General features: G+C 52.8%; 1 protein-coding gene across 2 annotated transcripts in view; it reads right to left on the reverse strand.

Moving 5' to 3' along the window:
• Positions 1 to 873: 873 nt before the first annotated feature.
• The window catches only part of ZNF76 (zinc finger protein 76), a 38,576-nt gene continuing 21,911 nt past the window's right edge, over positions 874 to 17,538 (reverse strand). For both annotated transcript variants that reach the window (XM_070418720.1, XM_070418721.1), the window contains exons 2-14: positions 13,924 to 14,089; positions 10,251 to 10,331; positions 10,091 to 10,168; positions 8,592 to 8,791; positions 6,504 to 6,620; positions 6,103 to 6,178; positions 5,361 to 5,486; positions 5,087 to 5,266; positions 4,143 to 4,376; positions 3,885 to 4,048; positions 3,057 to 3,221; positions 2,466 to 2,579; positions 874 to 1,716 (exon numbers count right to left, since the gene is read on the reverse strand). In XM_070418720.1, the coding sequence (XP_070274821.1) occupies positions 1,612 to 1,716; positions 2,466 to 2,579; positions 3,057 to 3,221; positions 3,885 to 4,048; positions 4,143 to 4,376; positions 5,087 to 5,266; positions 5,361 to 5,486; positions 6,103 to 6,178; positions 6,504 to 6,620; positions 8,592 to 8,791; positions 10,091 to 10,168; positions 10,251 to 10,331; positions 13,924 to 13,996 (1,713 nt within the window). In that variant the 5' untranslated portion in view covers positions 13,997 to 14,089 and the 3' untranslated portion in view covers positions 874 to 1,611. The remainder of the gene's footprint in view (positions 1,717 to 2,465; positions 2,580 to 3,056; positions 3,222 to 3,884; positions 4,049 to 4,142; positions 4,377 to 5,086; positions 5,267 to 5,360; positions 5,487 to 6,102; positions 6,179 to 6,503; positions 6,621 to 8,591; positions 8,792 to 10,090; positions 10,169 to 10,250; positions 10,332 to 13,923; positions 14,090 to 17,538) is intronic.

A 17,538-nucleotide genomic window follows, 5' to 3' on the forward strand; every position in this document is an offset into this window, starting at 1 on the left:
AGAGGCTTGGGGCTCAGGGCTCCAGAGCAGTGCTTCCGTTGTTTTAGATCCAGTGCCCATCAGGGCCCAGACACCCTCCCGCCGGGAACAGGGGTCCATGGATGTTGAAGGTGCCAACTTAGGCATTTGAGAAATCGCCTCCCTGGGGCATGGCCCAGGCCCCCTGCCTCCATGGAGCAGGTGCAGGGTAAGTGGGACCTTGCTAGGCATCCCAGGAGAGGAGAGGACACGTGGGCTGGGGGAGAGGGTCCCGTTCCTGGGGGGTAGGAAGTGGCCTGGGGCACCTCCAATCCCTGCAATGTTCCCAGGCAGGAGGGGTCAAACCCAAAGATTCTTTCCATCAAATCCCTTCTCCCGCAGCCCTTCCCTCCTGTCAGGGCTGGTCTGGTCCTACCACAGTTTTTGGTGGGGTCTGACTGTGGTTTTGGAATTCCATGATATGGCCCCAGACACCGAGGTGGGTACTCTCAGAGCTGGGTACCAGAGCCAGGACTTCAGCACCAGGGACCCTCAGTAACCTGAGCAAAGGTACCCCTGCCCCCTCCGATGCGGGGCTTTGTCCACTTGGAGCAGCTGACTGGGTCTGGACGGGCTCTGACTACGTAACACAAGGTCAGAGATCCCACCAGAACCTGGAAGCAGTGGCCGCACTGGTCCTGCTTGATCACTGTGAAGCCCACCTGATCGGCTGTGGGCGGGAAGCCACTGGCAGCTCCTCAGGGCTACCTCCCACCTGTGCCCCTGGGAGGGCAGTCCCACCAGTCCAGCACCAAGGCTCCATGGAGTTTGTGCCAGGGATACAGAGCTAAGCGCCTGATTTGACCGGACCGGTCAACAGGGCTCAAAGCTGAAAGAAATGGAGGGACCCAGGTGGAAACTTGAAACTTTATTAAATACTCATTCACCCGTTTGCCACCACTGCTCACAGCAGGAAAAAATTATCAAAATGCAATTTAGAAAATTAAACCCAATCCCCAGTATGTACAGGCTGTTCCTTGCCTCTACCACAGAGGTTGAGGGGCAGATAGGGGTGGGGGGCGGTCGGGCACCTTTTCTCCAGCTACAGGCCCCTGAGCAATTCTGACTGTGGCAGCAGGAAGTACCCCGCTGCCAGGTGACCAGGCATCGCGCTGGCCTCTGGGGAGGTGGTTATTGCTGGGAGGGGCAGGGCTGGGGCTGTTCTGTTCCTACTGGGCTGAAGACCTGTCTGCCTCTCTCCTGGTGGACAGCGACCAGTCCAAGTGGATGACCAATCCCCACAGAAGCCCCAATTGCCACCTGAGAAGGGGAGTGGGAGGGCAGGAAGGGTGTTCTCTGGAGAGAGGACAGTGGGTGCCCAGCTGATTTTGAGGGGAGGACGCCCCGGTGCAGCCTGGTGACCACGCTTGTCCTTAGCTCCTGAGGATGACACACTCCCCTGATTCCGGCTGTCCAGCCCTCCTCTTGGGCAGGGCTCCCATCCCCCTCAGTTAGGCCATTTTCCTGCTGTCTTCTCACCCTGGAGACTACGTGGCTACCTCCCACGTGTCAGCCTCAGCCTGCGCCTGTGGAGGCGAGGATGGCTATGCGGCACGGTGCCTCCTCCATGTACAGGACCCAGCCCTCCAGGACTCAGCAGCCGCTCCCTGTCTCTGTGGCCTCCAAGGTCACGGCCCCTTGCTGCATGGCAGCAGTGGCCACGCTGATGGCCTCCTCCAAGGTCTGCTGCTCCTCCAGCTGTGGAGAGAGGAGGAGAGAGTGAGACCCTCTTCTAGGTTCGAGGGGTGGTGGTATGTGGCCTACTTTTTGAATTCCCTCCATCCACCCAGTGCCACACACTGAGCACTTAGTGGAGCCCCATTAACAGGAGGTTCACTGGTGAAGAGTCCTGTTAGGCTAGGTATGGCCAGGGAGCCACAGAATGGTCCAGGGTCAGAGAGATGGGCTTGTTCACAGAAGGGAACGACTGGTTGGAGAGCCTCCTTCTTTTCCTGGTGAAGAAATAAAGCTGGGAAGAGACGAAGGGTTTAGACCACCAGGTAGACTGCCACTGAAGTTACTGTGAAGGCTGGAAGGGGCTGCTCCACTCTGCCTCAGTCAAGAAAGGGCCGAGACAGGCATGTGGATTTAGGAAGAAAGGGATTTTTCCTCTGAAGTGAGCCCCTTTTGAGCCAAATGCCCTTCTCAAGATCTCCATCTAACTCAGCCGTGGGCAAACTACGGCCTGCGGGCCGGATTCGGCCCGTTTGAAATGAATAAAACTGAAAAAAAAAAAAAAAAAGACCGTACCCTTTTATGTAGTGATGTTTACTTTGAACTTATATTAGTTCACACAAACACTCCATCCATGCTTTTGTTCCGGCCCTCCGGTCCAGTTTAAGAACCCATTGTGGCCCTCGAGTCAAAAAGTTTGCCCACCCCTGATAACTCCTCTCCCCTCCTGGCTCCTTTCTCTGGTGGTGGGATCCTCCCAGACCTCTACCCACCTGCACAGCAATGTGCGTTCCGTTGGCTGTGGCCAACAGCGCCACCTGTTGATGATGAAGGGGTGCTACACTTGAGTCATCGGCCACCACAGCCCCAGAGGTAATGATTGTGACCTGAAATACAGATGAAAGAGGTTTTCCAACTCACCTACATTACTCTCCCTCCCCCAATCCAAACAAATCCCTCCAATAAGAAGGCTGGGAAAACCCTGAAGAGAGCCGATCAAACCATTCTGGATCAGATTAATTGGGGTTCAGAGCTCACGGATGCTGTGTTTTTCTCTAAATTAACTTAGGGATTTTGAGTCATAGGACAGAGCTGTAAAAGGCCCCAGAGATCATTTAGCTCCCTCATTCGAAATGGACAAAAAAGCATAAAAAGTGACTTGCCTGTGGTAGCAAACAAATAAGGGCTAGATTGAGATTTCAAACTGCTTCTCCACAGGGAATGGCTGATGGGAATGCTCTTTTTGTAGGGGAATCTGGGTCCCCATAAGAAAGCTTGACTAGTTTAGCCTGCATTTAAATGTCCACCCAACGGAAAGGAAGGACAAGAGAACAAGAAGCCCCAAGCAAACTGCCTGGTCATACGGGCTGCGTCTGGGAGCCATCGGCGCGGACCATGGTGACTGTATGTGTGCCCGACGCGGCAAGGGTATCGTCGGGACGGGGGATGGCGAGGGCGGTGCTGCTGTGCTGGGTCACCATGCTGATGGCACTTCCCAGGGCCTGCAGGTCTTCCGGGGACAGGCTGACCTGCCAACAGGAAGGAGGAAGGTGAGCTGGGAGTGCAGTGGTGGGTTGTCTGGAAGCCCCTGGGAGGATGTTGCCCTCCCTCCCGAACAAGGTTAACTTATCGGTAACCTAGGAGATGGGCTGCACGTCACAGGTGGTCAGGGACAAGCAATGAAACAGGTCCTGGGCTGTACAGAGGCTACACTGGACCACTCCGCTGACCACTTCCATTACCACCACTTTGCCGCAGGGTTCTGTTCCATGCAACTCAGGGTCTCCACCTAATTCATCCTATGCCAACTCCCGAAGGCACAGTGCACTTGACAGTGAGGGTGCTGACAAGTCAGGTTTACTGCTGACTAGAATCGCCACCCCCGTGCTCTGGCCTCTGCACCAGCACGCCTCTCTTGAGAAGGACATCCAAGTGTCTCTCATTCAAGTGGTCAGGACCTGTCAACCTCCAAGTAAGGAGGGCAACTAACTGTGCTCCAGAAGCCCCAGAGACCCCTGGAAGCATGAGGAGAGGCTGTTACAAGACTCAGCCTCAGCTCCCTGACAGCCAGAGGCTAGAGAGAGGAACTGGGTGGAGGTGGGGCTGTTAGAACTTCCAGGCTCCCCAGAGAGAGAGGGAGAAGGTACTAGCCAGAGTGCCCCCCATCCCTACCCCCACCCCCAGGCCGGTACCTGCTGGGCACCATCCTGAGTGATCAAAGCCACCTGGGGGGCCCCGTTCTCCTCAGTCACCATAGCCACTTGGGCTGGGATGTCATCACCCTCTTCTTTCACCTCCGAAAGGTAAGCAATGCGAGGTCGTTTGGGTGGTGGGCTCTCCTCGGCTGCAGAGGCGGCTGGGAGAGGAGAGCCCAGGCTGACACCTGCCACCGGATGGCCAAGGGGAGGCCTGGCTTGTCCCCACTCTCACCTCCGGCCCATGCCCCTCACCCTCGAGCTGCTGCTGCTCATAGAGGGCCTGCTCGCTCTCCTCGGTGGCCTCCAGCTCGCCATGGGCGCTGCGCTTGTGCATGGCCAGGGTGGAGGTCTGCCGGTAGGTCTTGCCGCAGGTGCTGCAGGTGTAGGGCTTGCAGTGTGTGTGCACCACGTGGTGCTTATACAGGCTCGAGTACTCGGTGAAGCGCTTCCCACAGCCTGGCACCGTGCAAACATATGGCTTCTCCCCTGGGGACACTGGGCTGTGAGGGGGGTGGGAACTGGGGCTGGCAAGGGGAAATCTAAGGGGACGGGGGTGGGAGGTAGGGTTGGCGAAGAGAGTGCCAGAGGGAGGGGGAGGGACTAAGACCTGGAACTCTAAGTGGACAGACTTGGGGAAGATGGCCAGTGGAATAAAGGGGACACGAGTGTGGGGCTGCTGGAGACAGATGGAGAGAAAATGGGGGCTGGGCAAAGCTGGGGCTAAGGAAGGGGCTGGAGGGGAGCAGTGGGGTCTGTGAGGAGGGTCGTGAAGAGAAGAGGCAGGGAGGGGGTGGAGAGGATGACTGTCGTGTCAGGTGCAATGCGGAGTGAGGGGACCGAAGGCTGGACGAGGAACCTAACACTGGGGAGGGCGAGGATACACCAGTCATAGGACAGTGGATGAGGCGAGGAGCTGAAGGGGACATTTCCCTCTGCCGTTTCCCCCTCATGCCCGACCCTGGCCTGCTGCTGGGTGCTCAGCTGGAGAGGGAGAATTCAGAGTGGAGAGAGGTGGCAGGGAGCTGGGAGGGCAGGCAATACCTGTCAGATTGCACAGTGCAAGTGAAACGGTGGTTCCGAGGGCATGGCCGGAACCGCAGAACCCCCTCGCCCCGCCCACAGACCAGCCTGACTGGCCAGAAGCCTACAGTGAAGGGCGGGGCCTCCGAGGGCGTCCTGCATGCCAGCTGGCCCACCTGTGTGGATGCGCACGTGGTTCTTGTAGTTGGTGGCGCTGGTGAAGCCGCGGCCACAGTGGGGCTCGGGGCAGGTGTAGGGCCGCTCGCCTGTGTGGGTGCGCACGTGTACCTTGCGGATATTGGATGTGGTGAAGGAGCGGCCACAGCCCTCGAAGGGGCACCGGAACGGGCGTTCACCTATGGAGGGTGGAGGGTGGAGGGTGGGGTGTGGTCAGGAAGGGGGCACCTGGGGCACGTGGCCAGGACAGCACCAGGCTCCAGACCCGCCTACCAGTGTGGGTCCGGACGTGCTTCTGCAGGTCTCCCGAGGTCTTGAAGGCCTTGCTGCACAGCTCCTCTGGGCACTTGTATGGCTTCTCACCAGTGTGGGTGCGCACGTGACTCTTCAGCCCGTAGCCTGCCGCCCAGTGGGAGGGAGGGTGAGAACAACACTCCATGGGGCCTCATCCTCCACCACCTCACTTCCCAGCTCACGGCCTTCCACCTCAGGCGTGTCTGGGAGGCTCCGGGCCTCCTCTGGCCCACGAAGCCTGCGTCTGCCTCTATACCACCCCTGCCTAGGAAGGCGAGAAGAGCTGGGGAGCCCACTCTGCCCTCCTGCCCTCTCCAGGGGGCAGGTCCATTCCAGAGCATGAGTGAGAGGGAACCTAGGGAACCCTGGGCTAAGGCTCTCGATTCAGAGGAAAAGTGAAGCCCACAGATGCAGTGGCCGACCCAACACCCCGCCGTGGTTGGTGTCAGAGCTGACACAAAAGGCAGGGTCTTTGCCGACCCCCCCCCCCCCCCCCCCCCCCGCCGCCCCGTCTCCTTCTGCTTAAAGTAAACCATGTGCCACTTGCTTCTGAAACAGGGCTTCCTCCAGAGTCAGCGCCCTGCGAGTCAGGGGGCTCTGAGAGCAGTCTCTCCAGGAAGGAGCCTGGTGTCAGGGTCCCCAGGGGGAGTCCCTAAAGCTGATCTAGAACCTCTGCCTCCAACTAGAAGCAGCCCACCTTCGGCCTCCACCAGTAGATTACCTGTGGCGAAGGCCTTTCCACAGCTGGGGAAGTCACACCTGTACGGGCGGTCCCCTGTATGAGCTCTTTCATGCACCTGTCAGGACAAGCAATCACACAATTCAGAGGGACAAGGATATGAATGGGCTTGTCAATGCTTTTTAGGGCCCAGAGTATCAGCCCAGAGGTCAGTCACCTCCTTTATTTTGCTTCCTTTTCAACTGAGCGGCTACCTCCTCCAGGGAGCCTTCCCTGATTCCTGCACTCTTCATGGTCACAGCCCCCGTGAGGACATTTCTGTATACTCATCTCTCCCTCCAGTAGGCAATGAGCAACTTGAGGGCAGGGACCCCCAGAGGGCAGGTAGAATTGCAGGCTGGTGGGGAGATGGAAAGGCTGAAAGCTCTCTGTGGCAACCTTACCTTCAAGTGATGAGCAGTGGTGTACAGACGCCCACAGCCCTTGTAGCCACAGCGGAATGCTCTGTCCCCAACCTGCTGCCCTTTGCCATTATGGGGTGCCTGGCTGTCCTGCAGAACCTGAGGAAAAATTGTGGGGTCCCAATATGTATTCTCCTCAATGAAAGGAGGAAAGAGGTGGGACACAGGGCCCACTGGGGGCAGCTTAAGACCCAATAAGCAGGGTTAAACTGCCAGGGGGAAAGGGCAACCTGGGGTGACAGGCCCAGGCAGAGGGAAAAGACACACTGTGGAGAAACAGGCTGGTGTGGGGTCGCCACCATCTCTAATGGGCAGAGGGAGGACGCGTGTCACAGGCTGTGACAGCCATGGGAGAAACAGTGCCCGCGCCGGCTCAGTAAGGTGGGGAGGATGGTCTGCATGGCCACACTCCGGCTAGGCTGGGAGCCAGTGACCCCCCTTCTGACCACACACACCTAGGAGGCCGCCACTCTGCACCCTCTCTCCTCTGACGGAGGAGCCCGTGGTCCCCATGGGACACCTGTGCTCAGGGGGCATTAACCAGGGGGCTGCTGTGGGGATGGGCCCACCGAGGTTCAGCAGGGAGGGGCCACACTGGCACACTGCAGCACAGGGCGGGGACCCACAGGTGTCCCCAGCAGCAGCTCCAACCACCGCGCCAGCTAACTGGCTAACCGCCGCCCGCCCCCCCCCCCCCCCCCCCGGCCCCTTTCATCTCTCCCGGGAGTAGTGCCAGAGCCACCTACTCCCACCGGCCTCTCGTTTCAGGGAGCTCACTGCTCTCTCCTGGGGAGGGTCCTGCTGAGACTGTCCCTAGTCTTTGTTCTGGGACATTGGCCTTCCAGGAGCTCCCGAAACAGAACTCCAGGAGTCACGTGGGTGGGGAGTCAAGGGGTGAGGCCAAATTCATGGCAAAGTCAGGGGTCAGGGGGCTGACAAAGTTTCATGAACAATTCAGAAGCTGGTGGTTGGCGGGGAGGGTCACAGGTGGCCAGGCCTGCCCAGCAAGCTAACCCACAATGCTCTGCAATTTCACTCCAATGTCTCAGTAGCTCTCGGGGTGATAGAGGGAATCAAGGAACTTCAGGCTGGAAGTGACCTCTGAGGTCATCTGGTCCCATCTCATCAAATCAGAGAGGAGCAAGCTGAGGCCTGGGAGGAGAGTGACTACCCACAGTCCGACAGGGTAGAGGCAGAGCCAGCACAAACCTCAGGACTCGTGACTTAAAGCCCAGTTGTCTCCAACAGCATCAACTCTCAAATTGGCTCCTAAAATACAGTCAGGAACAGGGGCGGGAGTGGGCATAGCCCGGTGGCCGCTGTAAAGCTTTGTGCTCCGTTGTGGAAAGACATAGGGTTTTCTCCTCTCTGTGACGCAGCCACACTAGTTTCACCCTAAAAACGACCCCATCTCCGGGTAAAGCTCGCGCTCCAGGAGCCCCTCCACATCTACCCGAGGCTCCCTAGCTCATGCCACAGCGAGCACCTGGCTAGGGGAGCTCACAGGTCTCTGTGCTCGCCTCCCTGCGGGCAGGACCACGGCTCCGGCACAGACAGCTGGGACTGACGGACGTCTGAAAAGCCGGGATCCTCTTCCTTTGCGGCTGAGCTACTGTGTGGGCCTCGTGTTCCAAGAATCCCAGCTGCTCTGTCACATCTGCCCCGTCACCGCCTCCTGAGGTTATTTCCCCAAATGACTAAATGAGTCACAGAGAAGAAATACACACAAGGACATCTGACCTCAGCGGACGGGGAAAACTAATAAAAGTCACTGGCAAGGGCTTCCGGGCAGCCAAAGCAAAGCCAGGACTACGGATGTCCTGCTGCTCACAGCTGCCTCCCCCGCAGAGGCAGCGTAGACAAGGGTGAGCGTAAACAGCTGTCGGCAGGGCCGGCCAGGCTGGACGCACGCCCTGGATGAGGATGTGAGAGATGAGCCGGGAGCGGGGGTCCAGGGGCTAAGGGAGCAGCCCAGGCCAGGCCCAAGCACTGGCGGTCTTGTCCTCTAAAGAGGTGGCAGTTTTGGCAGGGCCAAGAGAGCTGGTGGGCGGTGAGGCTCTGCGAGCTCACCTTGCTGGCGTACTGCTCCAGGGCCACCACCGTGTCTGCGCTGAAGCCCTCGTCGTCCTCGGCAGCCAGGTCCTCCAAGCCCACCTCCGTCTGCACGGCCAGGATGGTGCTGTCCGCCGGCACAGCCGCTGGGTGGTGAATGTAGGCAGTGGAGCCGTCCTCCAGCTGGACGGCCTCCAGGGAGCTGGGGTCGTAGCCCTCTGTGGGGACAGGCGCTTAGGAGAGGCACTGGGCCCAGGAGGGTCTCGGCATCGTGTCTCCCGGCCTGTCTCCTGGGGCTGCCTCTCCTCAGGACGAGGCCTCCATGGAGCTCTTGCTGGGAACTCACAAGCTCCTGGAGAACCCGAGGGGACCACCATCTCCACCTACATGACCACCAGAACCTCCTACCTGGTGGTCCCTACCCCCTCTCTTCCCTCCAGGCAGATGGCGTCTGGGGGGATCTTTTCAGGACACAAAAGTGATCGTGTGGACCCAAGCAGTTCAGCTGCTTCCCACTGGTCTCAGGAGAAAGGCCAAAACCCTTCTCCTGACGCCCCAAGCCCTGGGCCCTGCCTCTGTTCGGCGTCATCTCCTCATCTTACCGATTCTGCCCTCACCCCCAGTACTCTAACTTCTAGCAACTGCTGAAATGGGCCATTCTTCCTCCCCATCTCTGGGCCAACGAAGGGTGTTCCTCTGTCCCTGCCACCCTTTCTTCCCTAGCAAGTCCACTTCATTCTTCAGCTCTCAGCCGTGTCACTTCCCCAGAGACCCTCCCCGAGCCTGGTCTCTGCTTGTGATGACCAGCTCCTCAGTGACTATTTGCAGCCCTTCTGTGTCCCTCACTGGACCCCAGGGAAGCTGGGACCGTCAGACTTTGTTCTCGCTTGTATATTCCACACGTAGCAATCCAGGCACACACAAGCAGTCACTCAGGAAACTACTTGCAGAAGGAATAAATTGTTATTCTTCAGTACCTTAGGAGATTTAGTCTTTTTTTGGTTTATTTGTTTCTTGTTAATCCTCATCTAAGGGTATTTTTTCCTTTGCTTTTCAGAGAGAGTGGAAGGGAAGGAGGGAGGGGGAGAGAGAGAGAAACCCAGGTACATGCCCTTGACCGGGAATTGAACCCATGACCCTTCGGTGTGCAGTCCGATGCTCTAACCACTAATCTCACTGGCCAGGGCACGAGCTTTATTCTTAAATGTAAGTTTTTTGCTCCTGGTCTTGGATGACATCCTTCGGTCCTATTTAAAGCCCTAAGATTTGTGTTGTGCTAGAGCCATAGCTGCCATCAAGGCTCATGCTATTGACCCCCAAGGCCCAGCCTCCTGGGGACAGGAACAGCTGCTCCTGTGGTGCGCACAAGAGAAGGCAGTTGAGATTGCTGATCCAGGGGAGCTGGGGGCCACGCTCCCATGACTATGCCCCAACTCCCAGGATATGCCACTCCACGCGCCCACCGCCGCCAGCTCGTCTCCCTTCCTTCCCCGCAGTCATGATGCCTGTGGCCCCACCTTTGGGTGTGCGGTGTATGTAGGCCATGCTGCCATCCTCCAGCTGCACAGGCTGTCCATCCTCAAAGGAAAGAGGTTCTGTAACGAGAGCAATGCCCGCCTTTCTCTGGAGCTCGGTGCCAAGCAGGGCTCCTCGATGGGGGCTGCCTGCCCGCCTCACCTTTCTGCACTGTCACTTGGTGGATGTACGCGGTGGTTCCGTCCTCGAGCTGGATCACTTGTCCTTCTAGCAGCTTCTCTCCTATGGAGACGGAAATGGAGAGGAGTGGGCCAGGCCCAGAAAAGGGCCGAAGACACCTGCCTGCTTTTAGCGGAGGCCTGAGGTACAGGTGACATTTTCCAGGTTACCTGGCTCCCTGCTCCCAAGGCCTGATCCATGAGGAACCCCACAGACCCCCACAGGGGGAGCCACTGCATCTATTATTCTATACATGCCCAGCAAAGCGGGGGCTTCCAACCTAACAGAGCAGTTGCTGAGACTGAACTAACTGAAGAACAAAGGATGCCCTGAAACCTAGAAAGGACCCAATGGGTCAAAAGTCAGATATGGCTCAAAATAACCAAATCAAAATACATTCCCCATCTCCCTGTGCCAGTGTGCCAAGGCCCAGCCCCTCTGATAGACAGTGTGGCTTACAGTTAAAGCAATGGGCTCTGGAACCAGCCCAGGCCTCCTGGGACGGCCTTTCAGCTCTGCCTCTTACTGGCTGTGTGCAGCTTATTTAACCTCTCTGTGCTTCAGCATCTTCTTCTTAAAATAATTAAAAATAGTCTCCATTGGGCTGCCATAAGGGTTAAATGAGTTAATGAATATAAAACACTCAGAACAGTCCCTGGGATGTGGCCAGCTCTCAATAACCTTAGTTTTTTGTTTTGTTTTTCTACAATCAGCCCAATCTGTACATTAGAAGAAGCAGAAAGGAAAGCAGTCGGGAGCCAAGTGAATGTGACTATTGTGCTCCCACATGTCCACTGGTCTCGCTCCACCCCCAATGGACACTGTCTCCTTCACTGACCTCTGCCATCTTCACTTGTCTGATAAAAAACCGACTCACCTAAAGCAACAAAATATCCAACTAAAAATTAATAAGACCACAGAGTGCCTACGATACTATCTTTCCTTTATCTCAGATTCTTACTGAGAAGCCCGTCTAAGAGCAAAAGATTCTTAGGAGTTTTGTGTCCAGTGAGTCTGAAAGAGGGAATGGGGAGGGGAAGAGAAAAAGGAGATTGAAGCACTAATGACAAATGGGTTGTTCATTCCTTTCAAGTTTCGGGTTCAGGAAGCTGAGCTCTTGTGTGGGACAGGCAATACTTTTGGCCCAGCTCCCTGCTGATGTCTCCTCCTCCGAGGAACTCCCAAACTTGTCCCCAGACTGAGTCCTCTTGGGTCAGTAGTTAACAGCTCTACAACCCAGCCGAAGGCAGGTGGAGTGGAGATGAAGGCAACAGGAGAGGAGAGAGGGAAGCCCCGGCCCGCCCCTTCCTGAGAGCAGCGGCCCCTGCATCTGTCCTGGCCGCACGCCAGTGCAGGGCTCTGAAAGCATCAGCAGAGATTCTGCTAGTGAACTGGGCATGGCCTCAAGGCAGAAAACAAAATGTTGAGAAGAGTTATTTAAGAAAAAAATTTTCTTTTTAATGTACAGCTATCAATATTTTATTTACATTTCTATATTTCTATATCATCCTTGATCTTAAAGTAAATCTATATTGAACACACTACATATATTTTACTAATGTACATTTAACCTATGTCATTCACATTTTAATTTAAAATATATTTTGAAATGTGTAATAATGGCTGAGAAAAACTTAAAAAAAAAATATTTTTATTGATTTCAGAGAGGATTAGAAACATCAATGATGAGAGAGAAACACTGATTGGCTGCCTCCTGCACACCCCCTACTGGAGATCAAGCCTGCAATCCGGACATATGTCCTTGACCGGAATCTAACCCGGGACCCTTCAGTCCACAGGCTGACGCTCTATATACAGAGCCAAACCAGCTAGGGCGGCTGAGAAAAACTTTAACCTAGAATTTCCTGTAACAACCAGAGGCTACGATGGGGAGGGGGGAGAAGAGCTGGTTGACGGGCCTCCCAGCCCATCACAGAGGGGCCGCACATTCCTGTCGTCGGGGCAGTCCAGTGCATTTATTCACAGCACGCTCTTCCACTCTCAGAGGAGTCGGGTTTGAATGACACGCTTTATGCTGACCCTAATTTCATAACATTTTAGGGCTTCCTGCGCAAGCAGGGGCCCAGGCACAGCTGCCTGCTGACAGGGATGAACGTGTCCAGTCAGGGGCTTCAGAGGAGCTCACCAGAGAGGCACCTTCCGAGACAGTGCGGTTCTGCATGCGGGAGGCCAGCTCTCCCCTCCGCAGTGTGCAATCAGCTGTGTGTGAGCGTGTGCATATGTGCAAGCACACACTGCAGCACCGTGGAGGAGGCAGAGAACAGAGCCAGGAAGAGTGATGAGAGAAAGACATAAACAGGACGTGGGGGAGGCAGAGACCCAGATACAAGAAGGAAAGAGATAAGAAAAGAGTGTGGCTTTCTCAGGCCAAACACCGCCACTTGCTTTTACTTATTCATTCAACCATTACAAATTGGTGCAGAAGACTGAGGCACGGGCGATAACTGGGTCCGTGGAGTAAGCACGCCCGTCTACACAGTTCCTAAGTGCTTCCACCACCGACGGCAGCAGTGGGCAACAACTGCGATGGGAAGTCTGCAAACACAGGGTTTCAGGATTCAAAAGGATTCTAGAGAAGTTTCATGTTCAAGAAAACTAAGCCAGCCCCACACATCCTAGTTCTTGATAAGAAACCTTTCCAGGAGGCAACCACACGCTATCATATGGAAAGAGCTTACTGATGAGATTAGGGGTCTCTTTGTCATCATCAGGAAGCAGACAATTAAAATGAAATCAACAAACAAATTATCTGTAAATATGGGAACCGAGATACATTTTGACGACGTGTTGAAGTGAGGGAGGGCGATGTTGCGGTGACAATGCCGTTGTGAGGACGGCGGCGCTCAGACCCAGAAAAGGCAAGATGAAGACTAGGAATGAGACAGTGTGTGCTGGCGCCGTCTGAGGGAGACGTGATGCCATCTGGCGTGTCTGAGGCTGGAAGGAGCCTGCGGTGAGGGAAGTGTCCCTGGCCCAGAGGCCTGGGGCCCTTCAGCTACACTCTGTTCTGAAGCCACCCTCACCTTGATCCTAGAGAATCTCAATTTCAGATATTCAATGAATTTTCTTTTAGTAGTCAGTGTTTTTATTTTAGTATTTTTAGTATTTAGTTCCATGCTTATACATGTCTATCCCATGTAGTATTTGGGACAGACTTATACTACAAAATTATTTATTGTTTCTGAAATTCAGCTTTAACTGTGTGCCATGTATTTTTATTTCTGGCGACCCTGGTGGGGCTGAAGGCATGAGCTCTATTCTTGGGTGTCCCTCTCTGGACCTGGAAGAGTACCTTGTGCACGGTGGATGCTCAGTAGATAGCTTGAGCGCTTAAACTTGCAGGGAAGTCGGAGTAACTGGACAGGGGTATTGAAAAGCAGGAAGTCAGAACCAGCACTGTGTTCATCTATTTCAGACGTAGTTAAGGAATTCTGCTTTCAGAGGGCTTGGCTCCTACGCTGGTCTGGCCTGATCTTCTAGCTGCCTAGATGGCGTTTGATTTTAAAGAGTTACCTCAAGACATGCTCCCGCAGAGCAATGTGGCAAGCGGGTGGGAGGCAGGGGAGACAGTGGACGGGGACCCTCCTCTCCAGAAGCTGGGGGCAGGGGGTTCTGAGCCTCTGGAAACACTCACCTTTGACCGCTTGCTGGACGTAGGCCGTTGTCCCGTCACTGAGGGTGACTGTCTGCAGCCCCAAGCTCTCCATGGCAAACTGCTGCTCGTGCACTCAGACATGAAGTTGGCTTCTGCCAGCACTGAGAGCCACAGCTGAGGGCAGGGTTCCTCCTGGGTCACAAACCTGAGGAAATGGACAGTTTCACACATGAGTTACAACGCTCCTAAAGCCGCAAGGACACAGGGAAAGAGTGAATGCAGACAGCCAAGAAGAAAGAGACAAATTCTTCAAAGTAGACAACTATGTTGGTTTTTATGAAGTAGGTTAAAAATATACACATTTAAGAATTCTAAAAATCAAAATAAATGAACAAGAAATCTAATGAACAAAATAAAATGGTGAATAAAATAGAATCAGAGGCATGGAAACATGGAACAGACTGATGAATCTCAGAGGGAAGGGGAGAGGGGGGACGGGAAGAGATTAACCAAAGATCTTACCTATGGACACAGACAAAAGGATGGTGAAGGCTTGGGGTGGGGTAGGGCGGGAACCAGGTGGAGAAGGGGTTAAATTGGGGGAGAGGGACATCTGTAATACTCTCAACAATAAAGATTTGGAGAAAAAAAGAATTCTAAAATTTGAGTATAAAAGAGAAGCATGCCGGCCAAATTGGTTGTAAATTAAGATTTAATTGATCAAAATCCACTTTTAAACTCGCTCTCCTTAGAGGGAGCCTCACTGAAGGCGGGCAGCCAGCCAGCCCCACTGCGGCTGGTTCTCTCTACCCATTTCCACCCCTCTCCTGCACTCAGACCCCCTCCCTCACCGGCCCTGCTGACCCTCCTAGTGAACATCTCACAGGCATCACAGATGGAATGGGTCCCCGGCAGAACTCACCACCCCCACCCCCAGGACCATTCCACTTCTAGTATCCCCTATTCCAGGGGGCACCTCCAGCTACCGGAATCAGGTACACCACTACTTAACAGCTCACACCAAAATTAACTCAAAATGGACTAAAGAGTTGCATGTAAGACCTGACACCATTAAATTCCTAGAAGAAAACATAGGGGCAAGCTCCTTGACATCAGTCTTGGTGATGATTTTTTTGAATTTGACACCAAAAGCAAAGGCAACAAAACCAAAATTAAACAAGGAGGACAACATTATACTAAAAAGCTTCTACCCAGTAAAGGAAACCATCAACAAAATAAAAGGCAACCAACAAAGTGGGAGAAAAAATTGAAAATCATATATCCAATAATGGTTAATATCCAAAACATATAAAGAACTCCTACAACTCAATAGCAAGAAACTGAACAATATGATTAAAAGCAGGCAGAGGATTTGTATATTTTTCCAAAGACATACCGATGGCCAATAGGTATATTTAACATCCCTAATCACCAGAGAAATGCAAATCAAAACCACAATCAGGTATCACCACATACATACAAGTTAGAATGGCTATTATAAAAAAGAGAAGAAATAAGTATTGGCAAGGATATGGAGAAGAGGGAACTTTTGTGCACTGTTGGTGGGAATGTGAGTTGGTATAGCCATTATGGAAAACTAGAGGCTTAGTGCTTGAAATGTGTAGATGTACCACAGTTTTTTAATCCACTCATCTGCTGATGGGCACTTAGGCTGTTTCCAAACCTTAGCTACTGTAAATTGTGTTGCTATGAACATAGGGGTGCATATATCCATTCTGATTGGTGTTTCTGGTTTCTTGGGATATTAGTCCTAGAAATTGGATTATTGGTTCAAATGGGAGTTCCATTTTTAACTTTTTGAGGAAACTCTATACTGTCTTCCACAGTGGCTGCACCAGTCTGCACTCCCACCAGCAGTGCACAAGTGTTCCTTTTTCTCCACATCCTCTCCAGCACTTGTCATTTGTTGATTTGTTGATGATAGCCATTCTGACAGGTGTGAGATGGTATCTCATTGTTGTTTTAATTTGCATCTCTTGGATGATTAGTGACTTGGAGCATGTTTTCATATGTCTCTCGGCTTTCTGTATGTCCTCTTTTGAAAAGTGTCTATTTAGGTCCTTTGCTCATTTTTTGATTGGATTGTTTATCTTCCTTTTGTTAAGTTGTATGAGTTCTCTGTAAATTTTGGAGATTAAACCCTTATCTGAAATAGCATTGGCAAATATGTTCTCCCATGCAGTGGGGTTTCTTGTTGTTTCGGTGATGGTTTCTTTTGCTGTGCAGAAGCTTTTTATTTTGATGTAGTCCCATTTGTTTATTTTCTCCTTAGTCTCCATTGCCCTAAGAGCTGTGTCGGTAAAGATATTGCTACGACATATGTCTGCTATTTTGCTGCCTATGGAGTCTTGTAGGATTTTTATGGTTTCCATTTTACATTTAAGTCCTTTAACCGTTTTGAGTTTGTTTTTGTGTATGGTGTAAGTTGGTGATCTAGTTTCATTTTTTTGCATGTATCTGACCAAATTTCCCAGAACCATTTATTGAAGAGACTGTCTTGACTCCATTGTATGCTCTTGAGGAGGCAGCCTATTTTTGATGTTTCTATCTCTTCTTTCTCCCTCTCACTTTTCTCTCTAAAAACCAATAAAAACGTATTTAAAAAAACCCCAAACAATTAAACAAAACCAAGCTCCTAGATATAGAAAACAGATTGGTGATTACCAGAGGATAGGGGCTGGGGGTGGGCAAAACGGATAAAGGGACAAACTCTGTTATAAAACAAACTAGAGTTCTGGTGCACGAATTCATGCATGGGTGGGGTACCCAGGGGTGGTGCTGAGATGCGATCAGCCCTCCAGGTGGGTGGTGAGATGCCCTTGCCGGCCCAGGATCAGGATCCATTCCACTGATGTTTGCACTGGTTGTTGGGAGCCACCTGGCGGCCACTTTTATGTCGTTTCTTCCTAGTGGGGCATCTAGGGACGAGAAGCGGCTGCCAACTTCCAGGAGGCTGGCGGTGTTGTCAGGATTGTGCTGGCAACACTGGTCTGTCAGTGCCTGGCCCATTCTCCAGAGATTGGACCTGCAGGACTACTGAGGGAGTGAGTGGCTGCTGCCAGGCTGGTGGGCTGCCAGGACAGGGTCGGTCAGCTGAGCAGTGCTCACTGTGGGAGCGCACTGACCACCAGGGGGCAGCTCTTGCATTGAGTGTCTGCCCCCTGGTGGTCAGTGCGTGTCATAGCGACCAGTTGTTCCGGTCATGTGGTCACTTAGGCTTTTATATATATAGATACGCTTTGGGGATACAATGTATGGCATGGTGACAATACTATATTGTATATTTGACAGTTACAAACAGGATAAATCTTAAAAGTTCTCATCACAAGAAAAAAATTCTATACCTATGTATGTTGACAGATGTTAACTAGACTTACCATGGTGATAATTTTTCAATATGTACAAATATTAGGTCATTATTGTTGTACACCTGAAACTAATGTGTATTATACAGTAAAACCTCAATATAATGGACTAATTTGGGCTAGGGGCTGTTTGTTATATAATAAAGTAGCTTTTCCAAATGTGTAGTTAAAAAATTGACAAATTAGTTTATGTTTTTACTTATGTAGACACGTTTGTGTAATTAAAATTAAGTACACATGAAAAGTTCAATTTCACAGAAAAGTTTTC

This window comes from Myotis yumanensis, unplaced genomic scaffold (assembly GCF_028538775.1).
Source record: "Myotis yumanensis isolate MYYU_CA2020_CCGP unplaced genomic scaffold, mMyoYum1.0.hap1 SCAF_6, whole genome shotgun sequence".
NCBI lineage: Eukaryota > Metazoa > Chordata > Mammalia > Chiroptera > Vespertilionidae > Myotis > Myotis yumanensis.